The following is a 19,772-nucleotide window of genomic DNA, read 5'->3' as shown; positions in this document are numbered from 1 at the left end:
AAATAATTCTTGAATTATTTTGAAATATCTTGAATCATCAACAACGCATGAATATTACTAAAATATAAAAGTTATTGTTGCAAATATAAAAGCGAATTTTATTCTTTTGATTAGGAGTATAGTAAATAAACGCGAATAACAATTAATTGCAAGAGCCGACAATGTAATGCGTTGCAATTGTTAATTTGAACCAAATGTGGAGTGTATTATTACATGTTGTTGAAGATCCGAAATTGACATATTTGTTCAATTTCCACACAGAATGCGTATGTACTGTATAAAATTCAAGCACTTGCCTTGTTCTCTTTTGAGCTCATTTCAGTTAATTTGGCGAGAGATGATCCCTTTCCTCCTGTTAAATCCAAGAACTGGCATTGAGGATCTTCAAATAGTACAACGAAAGGAGGCGGAGTATCTGAAGAAAGAAATTAAATTAAATTTAACTGAAATGTAGATGAAAAAAATCACTAAGTAAACAAAATATCACATTATTATGTTGTATATTAAAATCTTTTGGAGATTAACACGATAGTTATTTCATAAAACATCGCATCAAGCAAGTAGACCCAATACAGCTATTCAAGAAAGAATTCTGGAGCCTCAGTCATAAATATTTGCTAAATAAATTCTCCATTAATATACAATGTTTCTGTCTCGAAAACTGGAGTGAAATATGTCCAAAATTTAGTGTCTTGTTCTGCACAACTACCAGCAATGCCTGCTGCTTGCGCATGTGGGAGATAATCAGAACACGCCAGCCATGGCTCTATCGCAGGAGAAATCACACTGTGCTACGTGAAAGTCCGTTGTGATGGTTAAAATGAACTTTTGGAAAATTTAGAGAAAAAATTCAACTCCTAAGTCCGTTCGTCTTTGGTATCGACAGCTCGAAGGATCAAACAGTATTTTAAATGCAATTCACCAGATAGGCAGAAGCTTCTTTACAGGATGTGGATAGCATTCAACGCAGAGTAGTGCATTTGCTGTCTGGCATAACAATCGAACAAAGTATGACGCAAAACATCAGGAAAACTATACATTTTGAATGTTGTAGCTGTGGAGATTAATAGAAGTATGAATTTTAATTAACGATAACTCTGTTTATTTAAATATTAAATAAACAGCTATTTGCGTTTCTAATTGTTCCATTATAGAGACAGCTGGTGTAACTTTCCACTAGAAGCGGCTGATTTTACGGATTTGTCGAATACGCTTTCCAAATGTATTGCACAAAAGAATAGGCTTCCGCATGAATAAATTTCAACTTCTGACCAGTACAGAGACACGTAATAAGCCACAATGAGTAAACGAAGATTATGTTCCCGCAGATCGATGCTAAACACAAATAACGCAATTCTTACAACAACGACACGTTTTATGTAAATGATGTAGTGAAATGCAACTACACAATTTGGTTCTCTGGAAACTCATATGCGATGATTCAAAATGTTTCAGACCACTCCAAAAACAAAGAAAAGCTTCTGGTTTTCTATTATACATACGAAATGCCATCAGCAACATAATTTCACCAAATTATGTTAAAGAATTTTGTCTTTGCAGGCGTAGACTTTTGTGGCTAATTGGTTCAAAAGACATATTTCGGTGATTACACCACATTTTTTATTATTCAGTTATGATCACCGAAATATGTCTTGAATTTTGTCTTCTCACACACAGGTGAGCTATAGCTTCGGCTTTCAACTTCATGGCGTACCACCATAACGTGGCTTGATCTTACGCCTTGAAACAATCATAAATCAGGTTACAGTAGAGTAGTATTTCGAAAGTTAAGGTGAAAGTATATCACACATGAAATATATCGTTCGGAATGGTGTGGGGGCTGAATGCAGTGTGCATTCGCATAATCTTTATTTCTTATACCACTGCAAGATGGAATTACGAGAGCGTCATTATACAGTTTCGCCATCAGATACAAGATGAGAGGATACATACCTATGTGTAGAAGCGCGCAGCATGATACGACTTCATAGTAAGAATACCAAACGAGCAGAAATGCATCTCCCATTAGTAAAAATGTACGGAGCAAGTGTTATCGTCTAGTGTCAGACCATCCCCGCCACTTTACTTAGTTGGGGCGTGAGAGGTTTGAAATCTTTCATCTTTGATCTTTAGATGAACGGGAGGAATCTTTATATGGACTTTTTCAATTGAAGGTGAGTTAGCCGATCTCATATGGAGGTAGCAGGGTTTTTTCCTCCCGGAAACTCGGGTTTTTCATCCCGCAGACAGACAAATCGGCCCTTTAGAACACACGCAATTTACAGACAAAAATACTAGCTGTAGTGGTGGTTGTGGCCAGTTGATGTAGGTGATTGGTAGTAGAGGGTCAATGCAGTAGTGGAGACGGAGTGTAGTATAGTAGGTATCCTCCCGCGATGAGTCTTCGGACTCCTTGGAGGTGTCAGGAATAATAATAATAATAATTCAGTCCTTACTCGTGGGTAGACTAATGTACCATATGCTAACTGCCTTTCGTGGTGTTATTTGCGTACAAAGTAATGCCTTTGCCAACAACATTAAAATGCTGAACAGCAGTAGTATTCCAAGCAGATGCCTCATAGATGAAAATATTCTTTGATGAGATGCCCTTATGGTTGAATTTTACCAATCTGTAAAGCAAAGTCGATAGCGTCTCAGCTATCCACTTGGCCTTTTGACTAACTATAAACGATTCGATTCCCAAGTAACTCATATTTTCTTTTTCAAGAGAATAAAATTTCAGAAAAAAAATCTTTGAAACCCAGTATACTGTGGGTTAAAATCCAACTGTAGTGTGCATGTGCGCGTAAAAGTGTTTATGTAATAGACGATTTACTCGTTTAATAATGATGGAATAATTTAAGAATAATGATGGAATGGAGCATTTAATTTTCAAGAGATTTGTAACCAGAGGCGATGTGCAACACACTATAATTTCCAATTTAATGAAAAACGACTCTAATTTCTTACAGTTTAATTCGGTTCAAACTGTACTCGTATAATTTAACAAAAAATTAGTGTAATTCACAGAACTGTTTCGCTTTCTCGAAGGACAAATAACAATGATTCTCCCTGCACATTATAACATGCTAATAAATTTAAAATACATACAACCAAGTTTAGATCTCTTTTTACCTCTCAAGATTACTTTTGATGTAATGTTCTTGGCTATCTGAGGTTTCGTTGCATGCCTGAAAGAAATGAAATTTACTTTTTTTAAAATTACTACGTTCATATGACATTTTAATATTAATCAACGTATAATCAGAATTTATTCACCACAATTGAGCAAATTGCCAACTCTGTAATTTTTTGTTACCTTGGTTATTTTAATTACATTTCATACTTAGAATATCATGGAGACAAGAACTTTGGCTCAATTTATATAATACAATTATTAAAAATGACCAATTGATTCTCCGACACTATTTCATAAAATAAAACATGAAAAGAAATATATAAACTTGAAAAAATCAGATTATAATAAAACGAAATTCTCTAGATGTTCAAGTTTAAGTATTAAAATGCTTTAATTAACATACACCTTGTATTTTGCTATAAAAACATTCCTGATTTTCATATATTCGACTTACCCTTCAAATTTAAGGCCGCCTCCAATGAATTTGTTTAGTTTAAAAGCTATATGCGTGTTGCTCAGAGTTCCACCCCATCCACATTTGCTCTGAAAATTTGCAGTTTTATCTTCGTGATCGATTGCCAGGGTGTAGTTTATTTTTCCTGAAAGAAAAGAAATACTTGCTGCTAACTATACTTCCAATAGTAAATAATTACTGTTGGAAGTATAGTTAGCATTTAGTGATTTCATATGTAGAATGAGCATATGCAAACCGGTGCTATCCAAACCGTCATATTTATTAGCTGGCGTTAATATTTAATTACTGTAGCATTTAGAAAGCCAAGCCAATAAGATAAGTTGGATTTTATTTTTATTTATCTGTAAAACACTGGAAATACTGTGAGTTGTAATTTCCTGCTTATTGTATTATAAACTTATTGATACAGATAACAGTTACGTATGTCTTATTATTAATACTTAAACATAACGGCATTAGGTAAGGAAGCGTCTTAATAAAACTGCAAAGGAAATGTATTAACAATAGTTTACCTGCACGAAAGGAAAGCTTCATTTCCTTCTTTTTATCTCTTCTTGTGGTGTCAATGGAACAAGAGGATATCGAATGAATATTGCCGTCGGATTGTAATACAAAACCAAACAGAAGTCTGTAATAAATGAAATAAATTTTGTGACAATACATTTAACTGAATATGTTTTTATTCATTTTAAAAGCGTGTTGCTAGTGGCAGGCGAGCATTAAACATTATACATTCAGAGAATTTCTCCTATTGGATGAAACGATTGCTGAAGAAGTACATTCAAACAAAAATAGTTACGTTCACATAACAACATTATTCTCGGTATGTTTAAAAGTATGTTTTCATCTTCTCGGTATGGTCTCCATCAGCAGATTTTCCACACGCACAGAGCCATTCAGCTATTCTCGCTGTTCAGTGTAAAATAACCTTTCACTCGCTTCATAGAAGAAGAAGAAGAAAGAAGAAAAAAGTCAGACTTCATTCTCCTCTATTACTCTAAAAGTTATCTAGAGAGAGAGAGAGAGAGAGAGAGAGAGAGAGATTTTAGAGTAGTAGTGGAGAATCTTCATAGAATCAGGGAATTTTATATAAAAGAATTTTGATTATTTTATTAAAAATATTCTTGAAACCTAATTAAGAATAATATTAAACAAAAACGTATTTTCGAATGAAGAAGAATTTTAAATAAAGTGTACCTTTATTTATTAGTTTAAAGAAAGAAAGAATAGACAGTTTAAATGAAACTCATACTGTAATTCTTAATAAGAAGAAACAAAGAAAAGAAAAGAAAATCCCACTAAATTATCGATCTTCGTCCACAGAATGGATTTGTATTTTCTTTCTTGTGCATATTTTGTAAGCTCTGCATGTCAGAAAGTTCGATAATCAAACTCTCGAGATTTATTAAACTGATCATCAAGCTGCACTTTTTAAAAATTCCTCTTCATTTCGAAAATACAACATTTCTGTTTAATGTTGTTCTTAATTGGCTTCAAAATCTTTTTAAAAAAAAATATACACTTTGTAGTATACGAAATAAGAAAATTACATATTGAACATTTATATCATATTCGATATTAAAGAATATCGAATTCAGTTCTTTAAATATTATGAAAACATCTTAAAATATATTCGTTTGCAAGTTTACGAAATACCTGTGATATCATATTATGTTTTACTTACTTTTTAACTAGTCCTGAAAACGATAATTCTGCTATGTGAACGTAGCTGCCATTCTGCAAAATCAATTCATGATTACGAATTTATTTATGCATATTCATAAAAGCACCATAAAACAAGTGAAATTTCAGATTTCTTTATAACAGTTTTGTCAGTTAAATTTACGTATCTGCGTCAATTAATTCATGCAACTTATTCTCTCCAACCAACGGCCCACTGATCCAAGAATCACTTGGATCAGTGGGCCGTTGTTAATCAGATCGAAGAAAATACATCGAGAATGGGTTAAAAAGTAAGAAAACTCAACGTATAAAATTTACTTCGCAAAGATATTTGAGAGCCAATTCTTCCTAGATTTGAAGATATTAATAGCAATGCGGCATTCGCAGTTGAAGACAAAACATTGGTTGACGAATTCGAACATCAGAGAAAACTTTCTACAAATAGTAATAAACATATTTTTCCAATTACACTTCTGAAAGAATTGATATCCATTAGCACAGATTTCGTCCCCCCTAATAGTGGAATTAGAAATGTCCTGAGTAGTCTTAACCTAGTAAAACTACGGTGTCAATTTATGTCAATCTTCTCAAAGGAATTACAGATGTACATTACGTGACCATTGAATTACATTTTTAGCTCAATGCTCACGACTGGTCCATTTCGATTACCTTGTAAGAAGGCTCAACAATGTCACTTTTCAAAACGGAAAACATTTTTTTAACATATACTCTTCCAGTTTTTTTAAATTATAAAAAATACTAAAATTCATAATTTTAGTATTTTTTTTCTTTTAGAATCTTTCTAAAATTTCTTTTAGAAAGATTCCCAGATGATGCACTTGTACTCCCTTGATGATAAGTGCAAACTATAGTAAACCGCGTTCTTCTAAAAGTAGTAAAGTGGTTCTACTCAAATAAACTCAGTTTTAATATTCTTATTATTTAACACCTCCAGGGAGTTCAAGGACTCATCGAGGGAGGACACCTACACCACAACTCCGTCTCCACCATTCAATCACCAACTGACCGCAACTACACCAACGCCATCTACCACTGGCCACCACTGGTATTTCCATAGACAATCAAAAAACATCCATGCCCAGAGCGGGATTCGAACCCGCAGCCTTTTGGCTGGAGAGTGGATATGCTATCCACTCGGTCAACCAGGCTGGCAAAAATATTGAAAATTTAGTACCTGGGTAGCCTCACAGTTCACTTGCCCAGTATAAAATACCCCAATCAAAATATGGACTAGCACATGATAGCTATAAACCATCAGCTTACAATCCTACAGCTGTAAAAATACAGCTATATCACAAACAAAAATCGTGACTATCAATTTGCGAAGTGTAAATATTTTCCATTGCAAGATTAAGATTGCAAGAGGATAAAATTCCTGTTTCATGACTATTAATAGAAAAAGATTAACGTCACAATTTCTTTGGGAATAAACAATAATTTTAATTAAAGCTGGAAGCACAGATTGCCGAAATAGTTAATAATAATAAAGATTGTGTAAAGTAGACATACATCAATATCTGCATGATTCTTAAATTTAAAACGGTTAAAATATTATATTTTAATTTGAGTAAGAATCCAGAGCTCTGCACTGAATCGCCTAGTTTTATTTCCGAATAAACCAAAATTCAGATCTTTTCCTTATTAAAAATATGAAGGAATTGCAGTGTACAATACATCTACATCGTACTCAACATATCTCTTAATTATCTAATCTTTTATTAAAATTACTGCTATTCCTAAAACGATAATGCATATGCAGATATTTCAAACAATATTTACTTTAACAGACCGTCAGGTATTATATAAATATACTTCAACTAAAAGAAAGAAAAAATGTACAAACGAGAACAAACATTGTTCTTATACCACAGTAAAACCTTTTATAACCTACCCACAAAAATAGAACCAATGTTAGAAACCATAAGAACATAATTAGAGAATATTTATCAGCCTTTGAAGTGAAAACAGACGTCCTAAATTCAAAGTTTCAAACATTTCGCTGATGTAAGTATTGTCATAGCAAAACAGTGGCAACTAGGTTTAGTTGTGTCCACGATACGTACTACAAAAGATTGTAAACCTCTTGAACATTGGCACTTTGAGGGGGGGGACTAAGTGTCAGATAATTCGAGAATCTGACTACAAAGATTAACGCACATCAGCTTGTCTCACAACAGGTAGATAAATTTATTTATAACAATAATAGTTACAAATCGATGGACAGTTGGTTCGAGGTCAGAGACACTACCTAATTAGCCAACGAAGTCACTGTTCATAATTTAAGTTAAATTTTGAAAATAACTGGAGTTAATTTACTACAGCGTTCAAAGTTGATATTTTTAGTAAATATTTCATTATCTGTTTTTTTTTTTTTTTCATTTCTTACAACTTCGTGATATGTATTACGCCGACTGATCACTTTCATCTGGGCCAGAGCTTCCTACGTCCAGAAGGTGTTGTATGGTATTTAGAATAAAAAATAGAAGTGAATGTTTGTCATTGCTTCAATTTAAAAGTAAAGCTGACTTCACCTGAATAACAGAGTTGCATGCCTGGAATTCACAGAAGCTGAAATTAGGAAGATATAATACTTTTATTACTGCAGCGATTTGCTTGACTATCTGAGAATGTTAAAATAATATTAAAAAAGAAACAAAACTTACTTCAGCTGATCCCTGAATGTGCCAGAAATCTGCGTTTTCAACGTCCTTTAATTTTCCTATGGAATGAATAAATAATGCATAATAATAAGTATAAACAATGAATGCAGTCATAAAACTGGTACGCAGTTATAAGGAAAACATTTCAAACCTAGCAGTTGGAAATTCATCGAAATATCTAAGTCTATCCAGCAAAACGTCTTTTACTTTTATTTTTGTGAAAACAACAACTGAGTAAAACTCCCTTTCACTCAGTTCAGTGAATGGGAGTTTTACGCGCAAAATACGCATCAAATCATTGCAGACAACTTACCCATGAATCGCCAACGGGCTCCCCACAGATACAGTTCTTGTTCTTCGTTCTCTACACTAACTATTCCCAAGAACATTCCCACTTGTTCGTATAAGTCAAGTAATTCTTTCAATCTAGAATAAAATACGTTAATAAAGGGAAGATAACTTTTAAAGAAATAACGTGAAATCATTGCTGTTGATTTCTGTTTATTAACAATATTAACAACCTGATGATGACTTTTTAAAGGATTAGTTTTTGTTTTTTAAAGTTAATAACAATTCTTCAAAGAATTATTCTTTAACTTCATGATCAAGAATAATTGCAACTAAATTTAAGGTAAATTAATATTTCTCTGAGACTTACTTGGACACAGGGGGTAGAAATCCCTTCCATTTCTCCCTAGCAAACCCTTCAGCTAAAAGTGAACTGTTAATGTCGTAGGTAAAATCATAGACATCTGAAGAAGCTACAAATCTAGAAAAGAAGCGAAGACATTCGAAATATCAATAACATTAGATAAATATGTTTTAGAATATGATAAATTTCATGTGTGGTGTATTTTGTGGTCTCACTGATTTCAGATTTCTATTATTGATATTTTGCTTTCGGCTATGATTTGAACTTTCTGCTGCTTATTATTACACGGATATCCATTCTGATAATACCGTTGTGTTAATATAACAATGCAATATTAATTTCATTATGGCTTCATAACAGAATCAGAAGGATGCACACATTTTAATTAGTTTGCTGCGGTTTTAAATTTTAACAAAGAAACATGCTTCCTTCCTTTCATAACTAATTTCATAGTCAAAGCTCAGCTTTACATTGAATTGCGAATAGAAAATTACTATAATTGGCGAAGAGGTACATAACAATTCTGAAGCTGTCTAAATCAAATAATTCATGAACTTACAGAAAGACAAACTTCACATGGACGTATTTCTCTTCCGACTGACCTGATTCTTCATGAGTAGTCTCTCTGCAAAGACAATTATGGATGCGAATCAATTCCAGCAACACAAGTAATTCTAATTACTCGCTACTTGTTCTAAGGACTAGTTTTGTTGTTCATAGTAAACAATAAAATCAATGTTAATAACATTTTCAAGAAATCATCATTTAGATGTAAACCTAAGTTTCTGTGGCTTAGCAGTTTTGTGGGAAGCTTCTGGTATTGGGACCATATTTTAAGGTAAATAACGAGTGGAATAAAAAGAAACAATTACAAACCTACAAGGTTCGTAAGTCGTGGCTAACATCGTAAGAGGTAACAGCAAAACGTGAGACACAACAAAACACCAGAAACAAAAAAGACGAAACTTGTAAGGCTATAATATTTTATTTGATTTAATTAAACTCGTCATTTACCGTAAAATATGATAATAATTCATCATTTAATCACATACTGCTGGAATGAGTTTGCATTTATACATTTATTGTTGTTTTATTAACATCTGATGCTTTTCTAGTGTTTAAGACTGGAGTTTCATAGGAAAATTCGAATTTATATTTGCCAAGTTTTTAAAAGCCAATAACCTGATGATAGGATCCGCTTTAGTAAGAAAAAAATCCACACAAAAACAAAATCCATTGAAGTATAAATATAAACTAATCCAGAGGTCGATACATCGATCTTTGGGCCACCTTTGTGCAAAGGGAGTACCATACATTCTTTCCACTCCTGTGGCTCAAATTATATGTCCTGGTCAAAGGAATAGTCACCACAGCTGAACCCGTGTTAATGTCCGAATAGTCCTTATTGCAGAATTCTTATCAGAAATACTGTACACCGTTCTTCATCCAGTGAAGAGGTAGAAGTGAGCCCAATGTTTCATACACCAGGTTGATAGCTTTTAGCGAAATGACCGTTGTTTAGTTGCAAACTCCCTTCTCCATCAGTCACTCCATACCCTTTGCATCCAATAGAGTTATTCTTTCATATTCATTCTTTCCTTTACGTGCAACATAACATTAGTATTCCTTTGGGCTGTTTTTAGCTTACGTTGCCAGATTAAAAAAGAATATACACAATAATATAAGATTAAATAAATATAATTATAGAATATAAATACACGTATGCATCTGAAAAATATTATATGTGCGATAAATTTTTGTATTTATGAAATACACGATAAAAACCAAAATTGCCTCGATACACGCATGTGGCTCACGAACAGCGATTTGGCCAACGCTGTTATATGGAATATCCCTTTATGTTCCTTATTCTTAATGGCAGGAACACCTTCCAATTTCTTGTTTTCTCTTTTTAAAGAAAGAATCCAGTTGCTACCGTCCGAGAAGTAACCATGACCTTGATATCAGATACAAAACGTATAGAAAATCGATGAAAACCAATGGAGAGGACCAAGTTGTTATTGTTATTCACAAGAAACACGATAATTATGAATTAACGATGTTGTATAGTGATGCGCTGTAAGAGGCTGATATCTCAGCAAAAACAAGAACAAAAAGTAAACTGATATGGAACAGTCTTTTTATACAATTTTTGATTATAGAACATATAATTAAATATCTACTTAGTGTATCTAGGAAGACATCACTATATCATAAATAGGAATCTGTGCCGTCTTCCTTCTACTAAATTATGATAATTTTCGATCTTTAGCACTGCTGGGTAAGTCGGCTTATAAAATAAGCACACTTGATACTTATAAATCTTAAAGTAATGAGATGGGCTATAATTTCTTATCCTCTCATAGGTGGGAACGTCATAAAATACACTCTGACATTGCATTTCATAATTCGTGCAGATGAACTGTTTAACCATGAAACATGGCTCTTTGGAACCGTCCTTTTATGACCGCATGGACACGTTTTGAAAACGATCTATCGCAGAAACTCTTTTCATATAAGGAGACCATAGCGGATTCTTGACATATTGATACTTCTGTCTCTAAAGGAAGTTCATTATTTATTGGAGTAGTGCTCTAACTTTTATTTTTCTCTCTCCGTTGGAGTTTTTCTGTGAGCCATATTATGAGCTGGGGATGGCTTCTCAACAGATTTCTTATGCTAACGGTAATCATCGTCACTTTTATCATGCCCTTCTTCCTCTGCCACATTGCGAGATGGTAGTCATGTACAAATCATATTAGTTATATTATAGTCATGGGTTATGGCAGTCATATATTATTGATAACGTAAATTTTATTTTGAAGAAGAATTCTAGTGAATGATGAAATAAACTTTCAGTTCCTACTTGAGCATTCCGTTGAAGAATATTCGCCACTTTCTCATCGGAAGGATGCATTGAATCTTCAGGCCACCAGCAGTAAAACAGGTCGGATCTCCCGATTGTGCAGTAATGGTATCTGGAGGCAGAGAATAAATTTTCCCATTAGCCAAAGTCAGATGGAGCCATGCTTCCACTTGTCGGTGAAGTCCACGTGCTATCCTAACGACGAGGTGCTCCTTTTTGGAGTTAAATCCGAACAAGCAAACCTCATCACTGCTCTAGATGCAAATAAAAATAAAGACATTTAAAACATCATCAAAATTCATTTAAATTGTATGTTGTAATACCATAATCGAATTTAAGCTTTTCATCACTGATGGGCGTAATTTTTGTGGGAATGTTTTTCCTTTAAAATGTAATGGCCGGCAACAAGTTGCTTAGAACAAAATTTATTCTATTACAAGTTAAGCAATAACTACAGAATAAAAACTTATTCGTTATTAATTGACTCTACTTTATGATTTTAATGTTATACGAATTACGTTTATTTTAAAGTTACTGGTAAAGATTATTATATGGAAGTTTTGACAAAGATTTGGTGCGTAGGTATTTGCCTGTATTGTTCGTGTAAATTAAATAGTACACTGAAATATTTATTGGTTTACTGGGACCATTTAGAAGAGAGTCCATTTTGTCCTTCATAACAATAACATAAAATCAGCTTGTTTGGAGGGCTTTATAGTTATATCCGCACAATGTGATCAATATCTGCAGAGAAAGCCATTATGTTATTTTTATTTATTATTCCCGAATATATAACCGAATGAAATGCTTATTTTATCTATTTTATTAGTGGAGAGCGAATTGATTAGCGGAATTAATGTGCTGGAGGTTTCTTTTTTGGTCAACGAACTGTTATTATGTACTACGGTGAACACATGTTTTAAAATAATAAGGTCTGTCCAAAGCAATCCTATATGAAGAAGGGAACCATCACTGAGAAGTAAAGAAGTTGGCTACGTTTTAAAATTAATTACTTTTAAAATGTAAAATTACTCTTAAAATTGCTGACCATATTTTTAATAACGACTAAATTATTGGTGCTGCCTTTAGTTATGATATTGCTCAACGTTCAAAGGAGAATTTGCTTTCTCTGCTGACCTCAAAACAATAATGTCAGCGAAGGAGCCATTCCTAAACTAAAGCCTTTATTGCCCATCTTTTAATTCCAGAGACAGGCAAACCGTCGGAAAATGCAAAAGTAACAGACATAGAACCTAATGTAGATAGTAAAATCCGCATATCAGAGCATAAACTCGGCGTGTTTTTTAAGCGACGTTTCTTGATACTGACAATTTATAGACCAATCATCAAACGTTTTCTAGAAATTCAGGCTTCCAATAACCTAGCTAGTCTCTCACGGTGTGATGAAATGAATCTACGGCATTAAACATTCACGAACACAAATGTCCGCAATGGTTTTCGAACCTGCAACCTACTGATCGGATATCGAAAGCAATCCATTGAACCAGTACGGTAAAAATATGTAGAATATCAACAAATATTCATGCGTGATATCCTTGACAGAAAAATAAGAGGAGTTTATCATTTCTCTCTCTCTCTCTCTCTTTCTGCATTTTTTTTATTCTTCAACTAAGCGTATGAATTATGGAAAGAAAAACATTCCGATATTAAAGAGATTTTAATGTACATTTTATGTACGCTAATCTGGAATAAAACTTAGAATTGTTTACTAAAGTGTGAATTGTTAATTTGCTGAATTCTTGGTATCTTTTCTAACAGTGTTTAATTCACCTTCTCTATTTTTCTAAAAGTACGATTTTGGAATGCTATGATAACAATTACCTCTCTCAGATGATGCTCCTTTTGGGGAAATTCCAACTTCTTTTCGAAATCAGGCATCAATATTCCTGATTCACATGGATCATTACTTTCGAAATCGTAAATGTCTAAACGACGTTTGGTACGTAAGCGGACAATATGCAGGTGTACATAAGCAACAAGCCATTTCAGATTTGGGATATTACCTGGAACAGCAGTTAAAGCATTTAATACGAATGCGTAATATCCATTAAAATAAAATCTAAATAAAATCTAAAATGTATTAAACGCACCATACGTGATATGAGGATTAAAAATGAATGAATGAAACCTGGCCATTGTTATCATGTCAGGCAATCACCACAATGATGTATTTCTAGGGAGGTTTCTGGTGCACAACAATAAATGCAAGAGCAGTATTTTAAGTTCGGGGAGGTTTAATTTACTCAGTATTAGCAGCTGCAGAAAGGAGGAAAGATTCTTCAGGAAAATGAAAAGAAACCAAATTATTCTGATGTTGATTGTCATATATCTGTACCAAGAAAGATCAGAGGTAGAAGTCGTCCCAAGAAGAGAATTCTGATCTCGTGTGAAAATGTGGGTATAATAAAAGGTAAGGGAAAATTAAGTGAGATCTTTCTTATGAGACTAGAATATCTTCTCTCGTCTTATTTATGAATTGGGGGAGATGCACTAAATACTTCGCTGGAATTCTTAATGCTGTCGAAAATAAGTCATTTCGGCTAATCGATGCTCTCTCACCAAGACCCACTCGAACACTCCCTTCCAGACAGTTTATTTCATACAGTATTTATGCCTTTGCTTCCATCGGATGTACAATGGATTTGCATCCATCATTCTTTTCTATATCTTCCCAACGCCCACAATATAATATCTGCCGAACATCACCTGAAATTTAACTGCTGATCGCTGAAACTGTTTCTCCTACTCCTCTTTCAATACTATTTACGTTATTCTCCGGAACATCCATTTTCAATAAGTCTTCCAGAAAGAACACAATCCTAGCTCTTCAAAAGAGACATTTCGAGATATTTTCTCTCTTAACCCCTCCATCAGGGTATTATAGGTTCTGAAACCTCTCGTGAGTGGAGGTGATATAAACAAAATGGGTGGTCCTTCAAGTGGCCAGGAAGTTGGCTGTAGATGATATTCTTCCTCAATTTCGATAGATCGGAAGTGAGGACTTCGAAAGAATAATGTGAATATCGGCTTGCTGAAACGCAGTACAAGAAATAATGGAATGAGTATGCAGCATTGCAAAGACGAAATGGAATAAATATTAATTCTGGAACGCAACTGATATTTTTACGGACAAAAAAGTTGGCGTTGTTATATCCAAGCTATTCGGGACTCTTCTCATGTCTACGTAGTGAAAGGTAAAAGAGTCATGCGTTAAATTGTTCCGGGATATCATAGTAATTTGTATTGATCGTTTATACAAGAGTTAGAGGAAAGAATAATGTTGTCATCTGAACGTGAGATTGGTGGAAACGTGAAGAGGGTAGATGTAGTTGACTCGGCGATGAACCCGAAGTATAACTGACTGCTGTTCATCAGCTTCTCCTGAAGTTGCGCTTTCTCTTCGACTCAGATTTGAATTAGTTGATATAAGCTATTGCACGTTCTGCAGTATAGGCCTAGTTTGAAGAATTGGAGTATTTGTTCTGAGGCCCCTATAGGTTTCTCTTAATCCGCCCAGGGCAAGTGTTTTGATAACAGAAATCACACAAGAGTGAGAGTTGTTGCTATCCAGAGAAGAAAATTGTATAACGATTATTAAGGGCGAAGTTGATGTCTACGGTATACCTGGAAGAAGAGCTGGTAAGATAAGTCATCAGTAAGTTGAGGGGATAATAAATAATAAGTCATTAGTGTTGAGAAGATTATGAGGGTTAATGTAAAAATTATGAGTTACGATTGAATAGAGAGTTTAATTGTTGCTAACTGAATTAAATGAATCAAATGGAATTTTCTTGAATTAGTTACAGCACATGAAATTACTGTACACTCTGTCTAGAAACGTGCAAAAAATGGTAAATCAGAAAACTGTCGATATGCCGAGTAACAGCACTAAATTAATATACCGATATTTAGTGTTTTTCGCGTAGTATAAAAGAACAAAATGATTACCTCCACCGATAAAATCATTTTGATAGGATGTTTATATCCAACGATTGTTATCAACATGAAACAAGGTGCATTCAAGTGAAAGTGAACAATCACATCAATTAAAAAAAAAAAAAAAAAAAAACTTATTTTTGATAACACGGCAACAAATTAGATTATTCTTGTAACGTCAAAGATTAGAAACTCCTCCTCCTCCTTAGGAAATAGCAAGCTTATGGTTTATCCAGATACATATATTGGGGGAAAGGTCAGGATTTTGTAATTAACTAATTCAACATCGTATTTAGACGAAGAAATCAAACACCAGCGTTATGTTTTCTAACAAACTTGACTGTTCCCCAATAGATTGTTATACATGCATGAAAACAAAAATTTGTGTTGCAGAGCAAAGCAAAGCAACGTTCTGAACCTAAAAAACCGCATATAAACAGTATGTCCGTGAGCTTCAGATTCAAACTAAGCTTAAGATTTCAGACTAAGCTTCCGATTTATAATTGAATATTTGGCATTTTAAACAGACTTTCTGAATTAAAAAATAATTAGCAGAATATTAACTATAATACGAGAGTGAAAAAACTTAGTATAACTTTAAAACAGAGTGAAAATAATTTCTTATGCATCTAAGAGTTCGAAATGCAAACGCAATGAATCCATCCAGAAGATAATCTGATGGGGATCAAACGAGTAATGAAAAAGGTCTACAATCAGTGGCATAATTTCCACCTTAAAATTGCATGCATTCTGGATTGCCTGGCTGTTATTAAGGGGATTAAAACTTCGAGATTCCGGGGAAATAATAATAAAATAATGTAAAACAAATTAAACGCTTCTACATCTATACGAGACAGGCTAGATCTCCTTCAAGTGAAAAGTCTTTATAAAGGTACTTTGTGTCCCAGACGCACGAGATTTAAACTTAGATCTTTCTAACCAAAGGCCATCGCTATAATGATTTTTTTTTGTTTAGAAATCATTGATGTGGGGGATTAGAAAAATTATGCAAAAGCTCACGCAAACTCAGGGTATGCACTTAGGAACTCAAAGAAACCTTTTGAGTTTGTTCTGCCGCACGGAAAAAAACGTTGTTTCACTTGTGGTGTAAGTAATAATTAAAAATTAATATGCTAGTAACACATTGTATTAGTACTTGACTTAACGTCACGTAAAAAATGGAGGCTCCAACCCAATCCAGACAAAACAGAAATATCAAGCTTTCACCTTAATAATCACATGGCAGGTGTCACTTTACATATCGTCTTTGAAGGATGTCTACTACGCCACAATACGTTTCCAAAGTACTTGCGTGACCCTGGACCGCACCCTCTCTTGCCAGCAACACCTAATAAACGTTTCTACTAAGTTAAGAACCCGTAACAACATAATACAAAAACTAATAGCCACGACATGGGGAGCAACAGAGAAAACTCTTGGTCTGGTTTTCTCTGTTGCCGAATATTGCTCACCAGTGTGGCTAAATAGCACACATGTTAAACTTGTTGATAGCCAACTAAATAATACAATGAGACTGATTTCTGGCACAATTAAATCAACGCCCAGACACTGGCTTCCAGCTCTTAGCAACATTGTTCTACCGAATCTGCGCAGGACTAAGGCTCTCTTACAGGAGTATAAGAAAATTGTGGAGAACACAGCATTATCAATACATTTAGATCTCCCAGACTTAAGTGTACGACGATCGAGATCAAGACATCCAACATTACAATTAGACCAACTACTACTACAATCTAACTTTGACCTGAAGCAAAAGTGGCAAGAACAGTGGGAGAGCCAAACAGATGACATCACAAAATTTTCTCTCAATGAATTACAAGAAAGTTTTGATGCTTGCTCACACCTCCCACGAAAATCCTGGAATCAGCGTATTAGAATACGAACTGGTCATGATGTATGAGCGGACATGCTTTTTAAATGGGGTAAACGACCATTCCTGCATTGTGACTGTGGAGCTCAAAGACAGACTGTGGACCATATTGTGACTCAGTGTTATCTCAGAGCATATTCAGGAGACAAATTGGACTTTTTTAAGTGCTACACCCGAAGCTATGAACTATTTGACCAATATGGATGCAACATTTTAATTTTATTGGTTTTTAAAATGACAGTGTATTGTACTGCATGTTTTGATATTCATGCCATACGAATGAATAAATAAATAAGTACTTGACTTAACGTCAGGCTTTTTCAAACCTTAGTTTTTAGTAAGGTAATTTACTCAACGAAAAATAAGCGTACTATTTACAACTAATGAGCCTCTGTTGATTTGAAGTTGGTATCAACAGAGATTTCGCAGTTCTTTTTGATATGCGTACTTCAGAATTTTGTTAAGCGTGTTCTGTTTGTAATCACTAATACGCTTAAAAGTTTCTGTTAGCAGTTACAATTGACGAAACCCATAATTTATAATAGTTTCCACTCAATAGAGAAAATATGTAAGAAAAAAAAAGTTACCAGCAGAAAAAGTGAGATTTCGTGGTTATGAATTTACCATGGATAATCACAGATGGCATGTAAGGATAACTGCTTTTATTTGCTACTAAAACTCTGTAATAAAACTTCATAGATATTCTGTTGAAATGATAAAGCATGCATTCAAAAATGCACTTAAGTTTTATGAAGTGATTCTCATTTTTGGTTGGTTAAGCTTGAAAAATTTAGCTGTTCGCTCCAGAATAGCTACGTTTATGTGATTAGTATAGAAACGGAGCTATTTTCGTTCTAGACTAACTCCCCTTTCTTTGGTTGTTAATTAGGCAGTCAAAAATTACAGATGGGCAGTTTCTGCAAGGGAAGTGTGCGGGTTATTAATATTGATATAAATTGTACAAATGACACAGGCAGTTTGTACATAAATGTTTTATAAATTTTTATTTAGAGAATTTCTTTTTAGTGTACACTTTATAAGCATATTAGTGGTGTGCTGCCTCCTCTGCATATACGTTTATGAAGGAAGGAAGGATACCACTAATGTGCACTGCTCGGGAAATGGGTTATACAAAAGGGGCTTCTTCCTTTTACTTTGTTCACAATGATAAAGAGAAATCACGTTTGAAAGCTGATTACACAATTACTGGACTTCATGTTCACTTTGTATAATTTGACTTTAAAAAATACTTAAAAGCTACATCGAATACGCAAACTTCCGATGGCTATCCCTTCTTAAGGATATTGATAGAAAAAAGTGGAAATACTTTGGGCACATTGAAAGGATGGAAGGAGGACTTCTCAGAACAGTAACAGAAGGTAAAGTTTCAGGAAAAAAGAGGAAGGAGTAGACCGTCAATGAGCTGGATGAAGGTGAATGATCTGAGAGTTGAAGCCTCCAGAAAGCAAACAACAGGACCACATGTCGAACAACCTTAATAGTTTTGGAGGATTAAAATAATTTTATAAACATCAATATGGAATCTTCAACTCTCGGGGTCAGGTGGGATTTTATTCACTGCATACCTGGGCAACCAATCTTGCATGCTTTTAAAAATTACACTTGATCTATTCCAACAGGTTCCTAATGGAATTTAAAGTAGATGCTAATTACAACTCTGTAATATAGACCCGCCCACGAAATACTGTAGAGTAACATGCTTACCTGTAAGAATCAGCACGGTTATAAGAATTGCTATCAGAACAGCGAGCAAAATATCCATTCTGACACTACGCTGGTGTTTTCTGCAAGAGCATTCACAAAATCAGAACTATAAACGCATCCTTTTAGAGTCCGGAGTTTGTTCCTTGTCTCAGTCTGTAATCCGTGCTATTTGTGAGAATTCGTTAATTTCACACACGCACACACAAAACGTGATTTACACGATGTTAACAAGTCTCATCTGATTTAAAGTGAATTGATAACGGTATTAATAAAATGCACATCATGTGACTCGAATACTCGATAAGTGGAGTTTATCGCACTGTAATTGTTTACATATACGACACACTTATTTTTTTATCAGAAGATATCCCTTATTTATCTAAAGGTTAGAGATCACTCTGAAGGAAAAAAGGTGTTCATTTGTAAACTTATTCTTTTACTTTTTTTATGCAGCTCAGCTGACAATATTCGTGATAGTTTTTTTTTTTTTTTTTTTTTTTTAACACACCACAATAACTAAAGACCAATCCGAACATCACCCACAAAGTGCACTCATTAAAATATTGAACATATACAATCATTCAACTGTGCCGGTTAAGTAACTGCTTAAGTTTTCGATACATATAAAAGAAAACGAAGTATACCTATCTTTACATGTGATCTGTAGCGCAGGTAGCGATGATGTGGTTCACCTGAAATACTT

General features: G+C 34.1%; 1 protein-coding gene across 1 annotated transcript; it reads right to left on the bottom strand.

Annotated features, from left to right (window-relative positions):
* Positions 1–284: 284 nt before the first annotated feature.
* Positions 285–13,404, bottom strand: LOC150100537 (uncharacterized). Its single transcript, XM_090401831.1, has 11 exons — positions 13,339–13,404; positions 11,497–11,750; positions 9,190–9,255; positions 8,637–8,747; positions 8,292–8,404; positions 7,982–8,037; positions 5,299–5,351; positions 4,127–4,242; positions 3,594–3,738; positions 3,136–3,191; positions 285–415 (listed from the first exon to the last, which is right to left on the bottom strand). Exons 1-11 carry the CDS (start codon positions 13,393–13,395, stop codon positions 285–287), a joined length of 1,158 nt encoding a protein of 385 aa, XP_090257957.1. The 5' UTR covers positions 13,396–13,404.
* Between the last annotated feature and the right edge of the window lie 6,368 nt (positions 13,405–19,772).

Source organism: Typopeltis vanoorti, chromosome 12 (assembly GCF_054136105.1).
Source record: "Typopeltis vanoorti isolate ZY-2024b chromosome 12, IOZ_Tvanoo_1.0, whole genome shotgun sequence".
Classification (NCBI taxonomy): domain Eukaryota; kingdom Metazoa; phylum Arthropoda; class Arachnida; order Uropygi; family Thelyphonidae; genus Typopeltis; species Typopeltis vanoorti.
Note: the sequence above shows the minus strand (reverse complement) of the source record. Positions and strands in the feature narration are given on the sequence as shown.

Excerpts from the sequence above, each read along its gene's own strand:
- LOC150100537 (XM_090401831.1), bottom strand. The coding sequence starts at position 13,395 with ATGCCTGATTTCGAAAAGAAGTTGGAATTTCCCCAAAAGGAGCATCAT. Across the intron at positions 11,751-13,338 it reads AGGAGCATCATCTGAGAGAG|AGCAGTGATGAGGTTTGCTT; the intron begins GTAATTGTTATC and ends ATTTGCATCTAG. Across the intron at positions 8,405-8,636 it reads TTTCTACCCCCTGTGTCCAA|ATTGAAAGAATTACTTGACT; the intron begins GTAAGTCTCAGA and ends ATTTTATTCTAG.